The sequence below is a fragment of the Zootoca vivipara genome, chromosome 15 (genome assembly GCF_965207765.1).
Source record: "Zootoca vivipara chromosome 15, rZooViv2.hap1.1, whole genome shotgun sequence".
Lineage (NCBI taxonomy): Eukaryota > Metazoa > Chordata > Lepidosauria > Squamata > Lacertidae > Zootoca > Zootoca vivipara.
The window spans coordinates 36370252-36386178 of NC_142598.1; the positions used below are offsets into that span (position 1 = coordinate 36370252).

The window sequence follows — 15927 nt, forward strand, 5'->3', positions numbered from 1 at the left end:
CTTTCTCCCAGTTTCCCGTTCTTCCAGTCTTAAGTCTACACTAGGGTGATGACTTTTTCATTTTTTTCCCTCAAAAATTATTTCCTGTAGCACAAATGGATGAACTTTTGCCTATTAACTACTAAAATGAGGTATATTCCATTGAAATATTTAAAAAGGTTACGCAAAACCGTTTTTAATTTTTTTTGTATGCTGTTTTACCATTTCATAAAATTGTATTAACAATTCTATATATATTTCGTATCAAATTTGGACACAACACCACATTCCACAATGGGGAGTGTTGGAGGGTATGTAGCTATAGCTATACCTGTAGATAGATACTGTAGATAGATAATTTTAATTCTATTAGTGTTTATTTGGACACAACACCACATTCCACAATGGGGAGTGTTCTTAGCAACATAGGGTATACAAATGCCACACCTGCGCAAGGTAAAAGCCTCTTTTTGGGACCTCAAAACTCAGCCAGCAGACCCTGCCGGGCATGCTGGAAAAAGAACCTACAGGAGAGGTAGCAAAACATCGTCCTCTAGCGGCGTCTATACTGTTACTGCAGCTAAAAAAAGCTTCCTCGTGTGTTTGATGACCCTATATAATGTTGTATATATGTGACTCTAAAGCTTGGGTTCAATTTTATATCTGCTTACAGTGACTTCAAAAATGGTCAAAAAACTGATAAATAATTTTTTTAAAATCATTTTGTGCGTGAGGGTTTTTTTAATCAAATCTCTTTGAAAGTAAGCTTTTATCTAATCTTTAATGAAAGCTCATCAAATTATGATATAGGGAAATGAGGTTGTAAAAAAGTCATCACCCTAGCCTACACGTTTTTTCATCAGTTTGTGATTTTCTTTTTTATTATATTTGCTCATGAAAATTTCTCAGCATTTCAGTGATAACTTTCCCTAACGTGCATGTGTTTGTGTGCAATTTTGCCCAGTCCCGTTTTTCAAGAAAAATAGGTGCCGGAACTCACCAAGAAGTTGTTACGGTAAGTAACGCACGTCGAGAGAGCCCGCGAGGCCCGCCACTGCTGCAGGAAAGCCCGGTGAGGCCTGGCTCCTCAATACAGTGGTACCTCGGTTTATGAACACAATTGGTTCCGGAAGTCTGTTCATAAACTGAAGCGTTCATAAACTGAAGCAAACTTTCCCATTGAAAGTAATGGAATTAATTCGTTCCAGATGGGTCCACGGTGTTCGTAAACCGAAAATTCGTAAACCGAGGTGTTCATAAACGGAGGTTCCACTGTACTGAGGTGGGGGTGGGACTCAGCCCGGTCCCAACATACTTTTGTGGGGGCTGATGTGTCCTCAGCCCCATAAAGTTGGCCCCTATGGCAGCAGCGCATGCAGTTGGAACCCAGACAAGCAATGCTGCCCTGCCTGGGCGGACCCCCACCAACCTAAACACAACGGCTCTTAGGGAGCTCAAATTCTCCATGTATGAATATACTAGAAACATAGGAAGCTGCCTTATATAGAGACATGCCATTGTTCCACCTAGCTCTATCATGCTATCCCTGACTGGCAGTGGTCAGATAGCTACATAGAACTGGAACTTCAGTGCCCCATCTGAGGAGTTGAGCTGGGTATGCACAATAAAATAATAATAATAATAATAATAATATGAATAGGATGTCCCTATTTTCATTGGAGAAATGTTGGAGGGTATGATAGATAATTTTAATTCTATTAGTGTTTATTTGCTTTTGAATGATATTTTCCCTTTGTTTTTAGCTGTTTTAATTTTATCTACAGGTAGGTAGCCGTGTTGGTCTGGCGTAGTCGAAACAAAATAAATTTTTTGTGTGTGCATGCATCTGTATCTGAAGAAGTGTGCATGCACACGAAAGCTCATACCAATGACAAACTTAGTTGGTCTCTAAGGTGCTAGTGGAAGGATTTTTTAAACTTTGTTTTAATTTTATCTGTAAGCCACTTTGAGTCCCTGCCTTGGGGAAAGGCGGGATATAGACAGGGCTGTCTTTACCTGGGGGTTCAGGGGTGCCAAATATATACCTACTACACACCGGTCCTTCTCGATCGATGACAGTGAAAAGCAATGGAGCGAAAGTCCCCCGTCCCCCCCCTTGCTCTGTTGCTCTATAGTGTCAAACAAAAGCAGTTTTTTCCATTGTGTCATTGTTACAGGTGAGCAATTCTCCCCCCCCCCCAAAAAAAGGGTCAACAGGCATATGTCAAGAATGCTTTGATGGTGTTTCAACAACCCCCAAAAAAGGGGTTCTGCACCGCGGCGGCGCATATGCTAAAGACAGCCCTGGATATAAATAAATAGATAAAGGGTAAAGGGACCCCTGACCATTAGGTCCAGTCGCGGACGACTCTGGGGTTGCACGCTCATCTGGCTTTACTGGCCGAGGGAGCCGGCATACAGCTTCCAGGTCATGTGGCCAGCATGACTAAGCCTGGCGAACCAGAGCAGCGCACGGAAATGCCGTTTACCTTCCCGCCGGAGCGGTACCTATTTATCTACTTGCACTCTGATGTGCTTTCGAACTGCCCAGGAGCAGGGACCGAGCAACGGGAGCTCACCCCGTCGCAGGGATTCAAACCGCCAAACCTTCTGATCGGCAAGCCCTAGGCTCTGTGGTTTAGACCACCCGTGTCCCTACATAGATAAATAGATATAACAATAATAAATAATAATGTTCTAACACTGAGTTTACAGCCCATATGATTACACGATTACAGATTAGAGTGCCTGAATAGAACTTTCCGCACTTGGGATAAGCGTGCCTGGTTTAGGCTGCAACTAGTACTGGACACGATGGGGCTAAATCAAATCAATGCCGCTTCCAAAGTACAACTAATTTACTTTTTTTTTTTTTTTGCTGAATGGCCATGGAAAGGACACATAACACAGAAGACTCTGCTGGGGAGAAAACAGATGTGTGACAAATGGCCCCTGGAACGCTATGGCAAAATGTCTTTTTGGGCTAGAAGGGCGAGATCATTCTGAGGTTCTATTTTGGTCCTAAACATTAAGACATTCAGCTACACACACAATTCCTTGTCTGTTTTGAAAAAATTAACAAGGAAAGCTTTGTCTGCTCTGATAAAAACTGGAGGATGGGCTGGTGTCCTTTTGAAAAATATATATATAATGAACGTAGTATGCAGTCCATGCCCAAACATGCACAAAACTTTCAAAGGAGCACAGAAACAAAGCATTTAATAATACTCCAATAACTGAAAAGGGTTTCCAGCTACTTAGTTCCAGGAAGTTTCAGAACTCTTCTACTTCAAAACTTTTAATTTTTCATAGACCTTTGATGAGCTCGTGTTGATCACGTCCATTTGCATAAGATTGCTAGCTCCCATACATTAAAGTCTAGGGATGACTCGGTCTAAAGATTTGTCTGGTCTTCCAATACTCAGGCTGCAATTCTTTTGCCACTTACCTGGGAGTAAGGCCCATTTGACTCATAGAATCATAGAATCATAGAGTTGAAAGAGACCACAAGGGCCATCCAGTCCAACCCCCTGCCAAGCAGGAAACACCATTAAAGCATTCTTGACATATGCCTGTCAAGCCTATGCTTAAAGACCTCCAAAGAAGGAGACTCCACCACACTCCTTGGCAGCAAATTCCACTGCCGAACAGCTCTTACTGTCAGGAAGTTCTTCCTAATGTTTAGGTGGAATCTTCTTTCTTGTAGTTTGACTCAATTGAACTAATTTCTGAGTAGAGAAGGACTGTGTATTATCCGCCTGATTTGCTCCAGGAATGTCCTGCTTTTCCTTAGGATGTCCCTATTTTCATTGGATAAATGTTGGAGGGTACAAATTTAAAGCTACAAATTTAAAGTTCAAAGTCTCGGTCTTTCTGTTTTAGAGGAGAGCCTAGGTCTACGCCTCTTTGTTCAGACTGTTAGATGGTCCAGCACTGTTTCTGACTGGGTCCAGCAAATCTGAATATGCAAATTCAGGGAAATAAGCTCGCAGGAATATGCAGCTGCCCCATATGGGGGGGGGGTTAAAACCTGCAACCTTGGTGTTACCAGCACCATGATCTAACCAACTGAGCTAGACCTCTAGCCCTTGATAAAATGCACCATTCCCATGCCAAAGCTAAACTGGTGCTCTTCAAAAGTTCCTTATCCTACTTAGAATTAATATTTGCCTGTGGATAGCTACTGTTATCTATTTAGAGTCTATTTTCATGATTCATCATGTACTGGTGTATCATGACTGATAAAGAAGGCTGATCATCGAAGAATTGTGCTTTTGAATTATGGTGCTGGAGGAGACTCTTGAGAGTCCCATGGACTGCAAGAAGATCAAACCTATCCATTCTTAAGGAAATCAGCCCTGAGTGCTCCCTGGAAGGACATATCGTGAAGCTGAGGCTCCAATACTTTGGCCACCTCGTGAGAAGAGAAGACTCCCTGGGAAAGACCCTGATGTTGGGAAAGATTGAGGGCACTAGGAGAAGGGGACGACAGAGGACGAGATGGTTGGACAGTGTTCTCGAAGCCACCAACGTGAGTTTGACCAAACTGTGGGAGGCAGTGGAAGACAGGAGTGCCTGGCGTGCTATGGTCCATGGGGTCACGAAGAGTCGGACACGACTAAACGACTAAACAACAACAACAACAACAACAACAACAACATGTACTGGGGCATGACACACCTTTGTTTGCAAATGCTTAAGGTACCTGTTTGTTGCATCTTCATCGTATGTACCCTCATTGCTTTGTCTTTGAATTTTCCTTCACAGAAATACGCTCCAATGCTTTCACCGGATTTTTCCCTTGGCCATACCACTTTCTTCGCTGCCCCTCTCGCCTCGTCTTCAGCCACGGCCAGGGGGTACGGGTGCTGGCCCATCAAGGCCTCATAGTCTCTCCCAATGGTGATCGAGTCCCGAGAACGCCATCTCGATGTGATGCAGGTCAGCGATGTCTCTGAATCAGCCACGGTAGGGAGGGAATTGATCAGTATCAAGTCAAATGCTCCTTCCACATTACCTGCAGAGAAAGGGGAAAGTTTGTTGTTGTTAAATTTCAAAGCACAGTCCGCTCTCTAACCAAGCTGCCAAATGGCTTCAGTGCTGGCGAAACTCTCTTGGGAACATCACAGGTACTTGCCAATCGGCACTGTGCACAGCCGGCTTCTGCTACAAAGCCAATGTTAATTGAGGTTGTTTTTGGAGAGCTCCTGCTCTGCCCCAGCAAGGTATGTCAAGTGTACTTCTAGGTAGTAAAGTACGGTATGTGATTACTCTTTGGTTTCACCTTTATGTTTAGAGTCAACTGCACTCTGCGTATGCGCAGTGGACCCTCCATAGGCCTACTAAGTGTGGTCAAGTTCTCAAAGAGCTTTCTGAGTTATAGAAGTAATGTGCTAAGATGCAGAATATGAATAAAGCCAGCGCTTACCGTAGGCTTTTACATATGCACTTTGTCTCTCTATCGAAGGGAGAGAGGCACATTTCTCTATCAGCCTTTTTCTACTGGGGTAGGATGAAGCACATTGTAACACACTTACTGTATACTGGCCCCTCCCAATGAGATTGTCACAATCACACTCTTTGAACAGATAGCTATGCATTACCTAATGGAAAAAGAAAGCCTTTAGAAAAGAACATGCATAGTCAATTAATATATTAATGCTTTCTAGAGAAATGATTGCGGAAAGAAATGCCTTAATGGAAATACTTCTTTTATTGAAGTCATGTCTCTTAAACTCTTCTTTGCTGCTGGTTTATTCCTACTATTTACTAGCAATGGGGCAAATTCAGGATGGATTAGCAAATGAAAGGGGAAGATTCAATTTATTTGCCCTTGTGGCATCTGAAAGGTAAAAAAGGTAAAAGGTAAAGGACCCCTGGATGGTTAAGTCCAGTCTAAGGTGACTATGGGGTTGTGGCGCTCATCTCGATTTCAGGCCGAGGGAGCTGGCGTTTGTCCACAGGCAGCTTTCTGAGTCATGTGGCCAGCAGGACTAAACCGCTTCTGGCGCAACGGGACACCGTGACGGAAACCAGAGCGCATGGAAACACCATTTACCTTCTCGCTACAGTGGCACCTATTTATCTACTTGCACTGGTATGCTTTCAAACTGCTAGGTTGGCAGAAGCTGTGACAGAGCAGCGGGAGCTCACTTTGTTGCAGGGATTCGAACCACCGACCTTCCGATCAGCAAGTCCCGCTGCTTCTGCTGCCGAGAGGGAGGTGTTCTCTTCTTTCCTGCTCTTGGATGAGTGGCAACGATTTGGGGAGCTCCCCGGCTCCTGCTGCATTTGGCCAAAGCTGGGGAGTTCCTGTGTGCCACATTGCCAGCTGGCTTCCCCCGCCCCCCCCCACCTCTCTATGAAGACAACTTGCCACTTGCGGAATAAGGATTTGAATGAAAGAGTCCAACCACCACATTTCTCTGATGAAAATAGGGACATCCTAAGCAAAAGCGGGACATCCTAGGATCAAATCAGAAACCAGGGTGGCTTCTGTAAATCTGGGGCTGTCCCTGGAAAAGAGGGACACTCAGCTGGTCTACACTTCAGCTTGATAATAATACTGGAATCACACTTGAGATCATGCCACAGCTACACATCTTGCCCCGTGAGACAATTTTATGAGGTAAAAGGTAAAGGTAAAGGACCCCTGGGCGACTATAAGTCCAGTCAAAGGTGACTATGGGGTGCAGCACTCATCCCGCTTTCAGGCTGAGGGAGCCAGCGTTTGACCACAGGCAGCTTTCTGGGTCATGTGGCCAGCAGGACTAAACCGCTTCTGGCACAACGGGACACCGTGATGGAAACCAGAGTGCATGGTCATGGAAATGCTGTTTACCTTCCTGCCACAGGTGGTACCTAGCATAAAAGGTAAAAGGTAAAGGGACCCCTGACCATTAGGTGCAGTCGTGACCGACTCTGGGGTTGCGCGCTCATCTCGCATTATTGGCCGAGGGAGCCGGCCAGCATGACAAAGCCGCTTCTGGCAAACCAGAGCAGCACATGGAAACGCCGTTTACCTTCCCGCTGTAGCGGTTCCTATTTATCTACTTGCATTTTGACGTGCTTTCGAACTGCTAGGTTGGCAGGAGCTGGGACAGAGCAATGAGAGCTCACCCTGTCACAGGGAATCGAATTGCCAACCTTCCAATCAGCAAGCCCAAGAGGCTCAGTGGTTTAGACCACAGTGCCACCCGCATCCCTTTTTATGACACCCCCCACACACACACACCATACCTTGTCCTTGTAAACACAGTTCACTGAAACCTATATTCAGGGCCATTATCCAGTTTAAGCACTTTGACCTTGATCCTCTTGTTGGGGTTCCATGTTCCATGCATATTGTGGCGCTTTATGAAAACCACTTGCTTCTTTGAGTATAATTTGCCACTCTTACTGTCTTCCAGTTCCAGAACACACTACGATGTCCCCCACCCAAAGAGATTGCTGACTCCGTCTCAGTCTCAGTACGTCCACATGTTCTGCTCACTTTCTAGGAAGTACCGCATTGGGGATTGGCAGAGCTGAGGCATTCGGTTGCAGAAAACCTGGCCGATTGATTCACACACCAGTTCACTTTGTTGGCAGGTAATGCTGGAGACCAAATGAGAGAACATGCCTATGTCCCTCTATTTGAATACCAGCGACAAACTGCCAATGCTTGGTCAAGCAGTATTCCCTATTTATAATGGAGAGCATTGCCCATATGTTCACCAATTTGCCTCCAGTGTGAAAATAGCTTAAGCTCAGAAAATATCCCAGCCAGAAAAAATATGGTGTGTGTGTGTGTGTGTATGCAACTCACAAAATGAAAGTAATTACGGAACACAATCATGCTGCCTAAGAAACTGTTGACATGTTTTTGCAGAATAATCATTAAGTTTCCTTTCTAGCTGCACATTTCCTCCCTATCAGCTTCGTATGGAAGGCGGAACAGATTACAAACTCACTCTGTACTTTCCAAGAGAGATAACAGACAGGGCTTTTAAATTTCCCCCCATTGAAACAGTCCCCCATTTAGTTCACCTCTTGTGTAGCCTCTTGATTTTGCAAAGTGGAGGAGCAAAGTTGCAAACAGCATTTCCTTTTGCTCTTAGTTCCTTTTGCCCTGCTACATTTTTCCTCTCTTGGTGCTGTTTTGCTTTCTAGGCCTTTTTAGGTACTTCTGTGTTGTGGTGCCGTAGAATTGTTACTGGAAATCGACATGGCTAGGTTTGAGAATGATTGTTACGCATTACTTTATCTAAAGGTGACTGGCCTGAGTCTCACAGGTGTCACTGAGAGGGGAGCGGTGCGTTCCGGTGTTTTTACATTAGTAGAATGTGTGCTTTTGTTTAAAAGGCATCTCTGGGTTATTTGTGGGGCATAGGAATTCGTTCATATTTCCCCCCAAAATATAGAAAAAGGTTGTTGACCCCTGGCCTAGGGTCATGCAACTCCGTGCCCCCCCCCATGCATTTGTTAAATTTACTAACATCTTGTTTAAACCCCCCCTGCCCATGGGACTGTTGTGCTTGTATGACCCTGACCAAATTAAGAGAGAATGCTTGCCCAATAGCCTTGTGACAGTGAGAGATTTTACTTTCTTGGGCTCCTTGATCACTGCAGATGGTGACAGCAGTCACAAAATTAAAAGACGTCTGCTTCTTGGGAGAAAAGCAATGACAAACCTAGACAGCATCTTAAAAAACAAAGATATCACCTTGTTGACAAAGGTCCGTATAGTTAAAGCTATGGTTTTCCCAGTAGTGATGTATGGAAGTGAGAGCTGGACCATAAAGAAGGCTGATCGCCGAAGAATTGATGCTTTTGAATTGTGGTGCTGGAGGAGACTCTTGAGAGTCCCATGGACTGCAAGAAGATCAAACCTATCCATTCTTAAGGAAATCAGCCCTGAGTGCTCCCTGGAAGGACAGATCGTGAAGCTGAGGCTCCAATACTTTGGCCACCTCATGAGAAGAGAAGACTCCCTGGAAAAGACCCTGATGTTGGGAAAGATTGAGGGCACAAGGAGACGGGGACGACAGAGGCCGAGATGGTTGGACAGTGTTCTCGAAGCTACGAACATGAGTTTGACCAAACTGCGGGAGGCAGTGGAAAACAGGAGTGCCTGGCGTGCTCTGGTCCATGGGGTCATGAAGAGTCGGACACGACTAAACGACTAAACAACAACAACAACAACAAGCCTTGTGACTTGTGGAGATTTCGAAAAACGTATTTAACATGTTCTGAGGAAGGAAAACGTTGCATACTATTTTTAAAAATGGCACACACTGTTATAAAATATGGATATGGAATATGGCTGTATTGTGCAAAGGTGTCTATTTGAGTCATAGTTTGCCCAGTCTGTTTGTCGGGACTGTGTTGTTTTGTCTAAGGCTACAATGCTATGCACATTTACTAGGAAGTAAGTCTCAGTGAATACAGTGGTGTGTCCTTCTCCCTAAGCAGGCTTAAGATCGGGCTGCAAGATAAGCTGCCTTGTTGTGTTAATTGTGCGAGGGAGCTGATATGCAATGCATCATGGGTCCTCCTCCCCCTGGTGTGGCTTTCCTGCCCCCCAACCGCTGTGTGTTGAGTGTGGACAACTGAGCAGGGGAACTCTGTTAATACAGACCTTTCTGTACATGAAATATTCAGTTCGAATCCCAGCGATGGAGTGAGCTCCCGTTGCTCTGTCCCAGCTCCTGCCAACCTAGCAGTTCGAAAGCACACCAGTGCAAGTAGAAAAATAGGTAACGCTGTGGCGGGAAGGTAAACGGCATTTCCGTGCGCTCTCGTTTCCGTCACGGTGTCCTGTTGTGCTAGAAACGGTTTAGTCTTGCTGGCCACATGACCCAGAAAGCTGTCTGCGGACAAACACCAGCTCCCTCGGCCTGAAAGCGAGATGAGCGCCGCAACCCCATAATCACCTTTGACTAGACTTAACCATCCAGGGGTCCTTTACCTTTTACCTATCCATGTGGATACCCCCTTCACGTAATTCATTTATGAAGATGGCTAAAGTGTAACTGTGTTTGCTTAGTCACAACTTCTAGTTCCTTGCCTTCCTAATTCTCCCATCATTATCAAATAAAGGAAGCAAATGTTGAAATGTGAGAGGGGGTTGAGGTTGGCAGAGGGCGGTCTCTGTGGCAGCCCCTAAGCTGTGGAATTTCTTTTTCCACAGAGCTGTGCCTGGTAATTTCATTGCATAGTTTTTGTCATATGCTGAAGACCCACCTCTTTCCCTTAGCCTGGGACACCCAAGAAATGTATTTTTAAGCCACGCTCTCTTCTTCTGATTGTTATTTGTGTGTTTGTACATTTTTAAACTGATTTCAAAATGTATATTTATATTGTTGTAACCTTCCCTGGAACCTCATGGGACTTTATGGCAGGGTTAGAAACTCAGATATATAAGCTAGATGCCAAATGGTTCCTTAAACGAGGGATAGGGTTACCAAAACGGAATGCCTTGTTGCCATTTTGAGGTCGGACGGCTCGAAAGTTGCATTTCTCAATATGACTTTTTGGCTTGTGAAATTAATTCGGATTGTGCTGATAAAATATAACGGATAGAATTATATAGGATGTATTGCTGGTACAGTCAAACCTCGGTTCCCGAATGCCTGTTTTGGTACGTTTCGGCTCCTGAATGCCAAAAACCCGGAAGTAAATGCTTCGGTTTTTTAACGCTTTTCAGAAGCCGAATGTCTGGCTGTTATGTACTGAGTTGAATCCTAGAACAATAGGATCCAAAATGCAGCAGTCTGATTGGTTCGCAGGAGCCACCCAATCCAGCTCCAGGTGGAAGTGAATCAGCAACCTGATTGGCCTGCAGGAGCAGCCAATCGGGCTACTGGCAGAAGTGAATCTGCAACCTGATCGTCGCCAGTGAAATATACTCGGAGTCGAGAGTGAATTTCATGCTCTTTATTCAGCTTGTAGTAGCAAAAGGAGAAGAAGAGAAGAATCGCTCTTTTCCCAAAACGTCTGCTTATATACATTATTTACACAAAGGGCCTTGCGTGATTGGCTACTTCAGGGCTGCACCTGTAGGCCAATCAGGTTGCAGATTCACTTCTGCCAGCAGCCTAATTGGCTGCTCCTGCAGGCCAATCAGGTTGCTGATTCACTTCCACCTGGAGCTGGATTGGGTGGCTCCTGCGAACCAATCAGACTGCTGCATTTTGGATCCTATTGTTCTAGGATTCAGCTCAGTCCATAACACTGACGCAGCTTCCACTTGAGTGCAGGAAGCTCTTGCAACTAATCGGAAGCCGCGCCTCGGTTGTCGAACATTTCGGAAGCCAAATGGTCTTCCGGAACGGATTACGTTCAACAACCGAGGTTTGACTGTATGTGGAAACAGTCCAGATACAAGCACCCCCAGGCATGCACCTCCCGTTGGTGGAGACATCAAGCACTATCCTGGCACCCAGGCATCTTCACTTGGTTCCAAGTGGTTGACAGCCAGCTGCAAAATGCGCCTGGCGCCTGGCTAATTTCGAAGGCTGCTTTATGGTGAAAGGCAGATAAGAAATCCTAATGATAATATTCCTTCATGTCATGGCATACATGTTTAAACCAGCCATATACTGGTGACAGAAGATTTTGCATTCTGTTGCTTTCACATTATGCCTTCACTCAGCATTTAAGGGCATTTTTGTTTATTGGAGTTACAGCTATGTAGGAATGGAGAATATATTCCTTCCTGTATTGCCTACAGTATGCTGATGACAACGTAGTGTGCGCACGCTCAGAGGATGACCTCCAAACCATCCTAAATATCTTTGCAGAAGCTTACGAAAAGCTTGGCCTATCACTCAACATCCAAAAAAACCAATGTGCTGCACCAACAAGTACAAAATAACCCCTCTGTAGCGCCACAAATCCAACTCAATGGTGTAACGTTGGAAAATGTCGATCACTTCTCCTACCTAGGCAGTTACCTTTCCACAACGGCCAACATTGATGCCGAAATCCAGCATCACCTGAGCTCTGCGAGTGCGGCTTTCTCCCAATTGAAGTGCAGAGTGTTTGAGGACCAGGACATTCGCAGGGAAACCGAAATGCTTGTTTACAAAGCTATTGTACTACTAACCTTACTATATGCTTGTGAAGCATGGACCACTTATAAACGCTATCTCCAGGCCCGGCTCTAGGTGCAGTCCCGGTGGTGCGGAAGCCATGCTGCACGCGGCGAGGGCAGGGGCGCCGAAGCGATCTCTGCGCCTCAGCGCCAGGGCGCCTGACCTGCCTGAGATGGCCCTGGCTATCTCCAACTCCTCGAAATTTTTACACATCACTTGGGAAGACAGGCGAACTAATACTAGTGTACTGGAAGAAGCAAAGATCACCAGTGTTGAAGCAATGATTCTTCAACATCAAGTTCAATGGACTGGTCATGTTGTGTGGATGTCTGATGATTGTCTTCTGAAGCAACTACTCTACTCCGAACTTAAAAATGGAAAGCGTAACGCTGGTGGTCAACAAAAGAGGTTTAAAGACCGTCTCAAGGCAAATCTAAAAAAATGTAGTATAAACACTGACAACTGGGAAACACTGGCCTGTGAGCGCTCCAGTTGGAGAACAGCCTTTACCAAAGGTGTCATGGGTTTTGAAGAAACTCGATCTCAGGACGAAAGGGAGAAACGTGCTAAGAGGAAGGCACGCTTGGCAAATTCACACCGTGATCAACTCCCGCCTGGAAACCAATGCCCCCACTGTGGAAGGACGTGTGGATCCAGAATTGGTCTCCAAAGTCACTTACGGACTCATTGTTAAAACCGTGTTTGTGGAAGACAATCTTACTTGGCTATGAGTCATTGCCAAAGAAGAAGAAGAAGCATCCGCAGCAGTGACCAGAGGAGAAATGACCGCTGGGAGGAGCGCAGAGAAGAGAAATGCCCTGGTTCATCTGCAGCAGCACAACTGGACACCTTCATCTGTCCCAGCTGCAAGAAAACATGTCTCTCCTGTATCGGTCTCCACAGCCACAGCAGGCGCTGCTGCAACCTTCCAACAGCTTGACCTCATCCGCAAAGGTGCACTCCTCCATTGTCTCCTGAGACAGGCAGATGCCAGTGGGCTGATGACCCATCTCTTTCTCACATGTTCCCAGATATACTGTAGATGCTCATCTCTGTATAGGCATTGAACACTGCTGATAATGGAAGCTCTTCGGCTAATATACATTGAAGTGTTGCATCACAAACACAAATATTGTGAATGACAGATATGCAAGAACAACATATTTCGTTAAACATGTACAGCTCTTTAAATTTTATTGCATATTGCTGTATGGACTCAGCTACATTAGTCAAGAAAAGGCAGCAGAAGAGACAGCAGCATGTTTTTTTGGCAGATCTATGGGGTTACACAAAGAAAGGGAGGGAAAGCAATTTTTTTGGCAGCCGAGCTCAGAGGCCTTGTCCCACCTTGGAACAAGGGTGGAGTTGGTTTTCGCCTTCTCGGCAGTGGCAACACCCGCAACAGACCTCCTCCCCTCTTTCCTTCCCCACCACCACTTGGGGGCAAGGTTAAGCGAGTTTTAAAAGCTCTGCCATCGCCTCTCCTGCTCGGGGGAATGTCAATACTGTTTTCCTGGACTCCGCCTGTTGTATCTAAAGGAAGGCGTGTTTGCATTGTCTTCCACTGCTCGCCCCAGGAAACATGATATCACACTTGAACAAAAGCGGGAAAGCTGACAGATCTATTGAGATGGGTGTGGCTACATAACACACCTAAAGCAGCTGAGCCTTGTGGATTGGCGGGTTTTCAGAGCTGGGGTTTCTCCATGCCTTCCTTTCCCCCCCATCCCCACCCATGCCTATGTAATTTTAAGGGCTAAAATGCTGAGGTTTCAAGGACAGATACAATGGGACAATTACCAAAATAAGTATCTTCAGGGCAGCTGCTCATCATACAAGAGAAAAGATTCTCAGTGGGGGCAGAAGGGGTACAGTAGCTGCTGTTGTTTTATATTTATATACAGTATATATATATACCAAAATAAAAACTTAGTTGGTCTTTAAGGTGCTACTGAAGGAATTTATATATATAGAGAGAGAGAGAGAGAGAGAGAGCTGCAGCTGCGCTAAGTTCACTTTTAAAAACTAAATAAAGCTCCATTTTTGTATTGCCTTTGTTCCAGAGAGGACCGAGTGGGAAACAGGCATGTGTCCTCTCCCCCCCCCCGCTTTTATCACACCACCACCCCTGGATAGTACATTAGGCTGAGATAAAGATACAGCCAAGGTCACACAATGAGCCTCATGGCTGCTGAGCAGGATTCGAACCCAGCTCTCCCTGGTGGAAGTTGACCATTCTTGTGGAGACTCCACATGGAGTCTCAAAAAGTGCACTTCCTTTCTCCAAAACTGACCTCTGTTCAGACATATGGGTTTTCTGTATGCTGGCAGCTGGCCATCTATAACGTTTTAACATACAACCTAACACAACACAAAGCATTCTGCGATCTCTGCTTTCTCATCTGTTCAGTAGCAACTTTTGAGCCTGAATAAATTTGAGGCCTCACTAGATGCAGGGTCTCCTAACTCATTTGTGAATCACCAAGCAAGTTGCAAGCTAAGAGCCGGGCATATTTAAACCTGTTGATTTTTAACGGGCTGAAATTCACCTCATTTTCTCTTGGATTGTACCCATTGTACAGATATTTACACAAAGAAATACCATACTTGTGGAACCCCTGTGTATTCAGACAGGTACGAAGGTTAGCATTTGCAATGGACTTTTCTGCCATCTTTTCTCTTCAAGTGCTTGACGCTCAATGAAGGTAATGTGGGGATAATGTTCTAGTACTCTAAAGCCTTTGCACACCTGGTTCCAGGTGACAAATTCCATCATCCCTGACCATTGGAGTCCAACAAAATCTAGAGCAGTGTTTCTCAACCAGTGTGCCTCCAGATGTTTTGGGACTACAACTCCCATCATTCCTGACCACTGGTCCTGCTAGCTAGGGATGATGGGAGTTGTAGTCCCAAAACATCTGGAGGCACACTGGTTGAGAAACACTGATCTAGAGGGCGCCAAGTTGGGGAAGGGCTGTTCCAGTAGTTCATCAGATACAGATTTTGCTGCTCCCAGAAGAATTGAATAGAAAGTTTTTGGAGGTGAACTCTAGACTCATCCACAAACTTTTTGTTATTTATAGCATGTTTTACAACCTAGTTTTCAAATTTCCTGAACCAACACACAAGTATTATTTTTAACAGAGGGGACTCTAGCACATAATATAAATATCATAAACACGGCAATGATTGTGGCATAAGCCTCCAGTGTAAATGGTTAACAATAAATGATGGTGCGTGAAAAACCCCTGCTCCCTCTCCTTCTTATTTACCCTCACAAGCATACTGTGCAATGGGCTCCTCTTATTCCTATTGTACGGATGGACCAGTGAGGTAAGTAATACTGTAATGTATTGGATAAACTCATTCAGTAAATCCATGGCTATGGAGGATTTGAACCCATACCACCCAAGTCAACATGCTAGTTATCACAAGTTTAGCTCTACTTTTCTTATTCCACCTGCTTTGCTTTGTGAAGTTTTTCTTACAGTGCATTCCTATAAACAGCTCCTTTAAAAAGCCACATTGAATTCAACGGGACTTACTCCTGAGTGAGTATAAAATTGCAACCTGGGTCCCATCTCAGTTTGTTTAGGATTGGCAGCCTTAATGTTGCAGCCTAGGAAGGCTGCCTGGAGATAAGGGAACTGAGCAATACTTGGGATAAACAGAGAAAAGGTAAAAGGAAAAGGAACAAGCTACATTTTCTCATTTTAAGTATCACTATCATCTTTAACTGAAGTAGCAAAACATCTCCAGGCATTAAAAGTGTGCATTTAATTGCCAAGCACTAATTATAATAAATGCCATACTTTGCAGTTCTCACAAATCTATATAAACAATGGATGCTAGCTCTGCCATTAAGCAGTCC

General features: G+C 44.9%; 1 protein-coding gene across 2 annotated transcripts in view; it reads right to left on the reverse strand.

Moving 5' to 3' along the window:
- TEK (TEK receptor tyrosine kinase) overlaps positions 1 to 15927 on the reverse strand; it is a 54276-nt gene that overhangs the window by 36885 nt on the left and 1464 nt on the right. For both annotated transcript variants that reach the window (XM_088659071.1, XM_035141051.3), the window contains exon 2: positions 4685 to 4996. In XM_088659071.1, coding sequence (XP_088515197.1) covers positions 4685 to 4996 — 312 coding nt within the window. The remainder of the gene's footprint in view (positions 1 to 4684; positions 4997 to 15927) is intronic.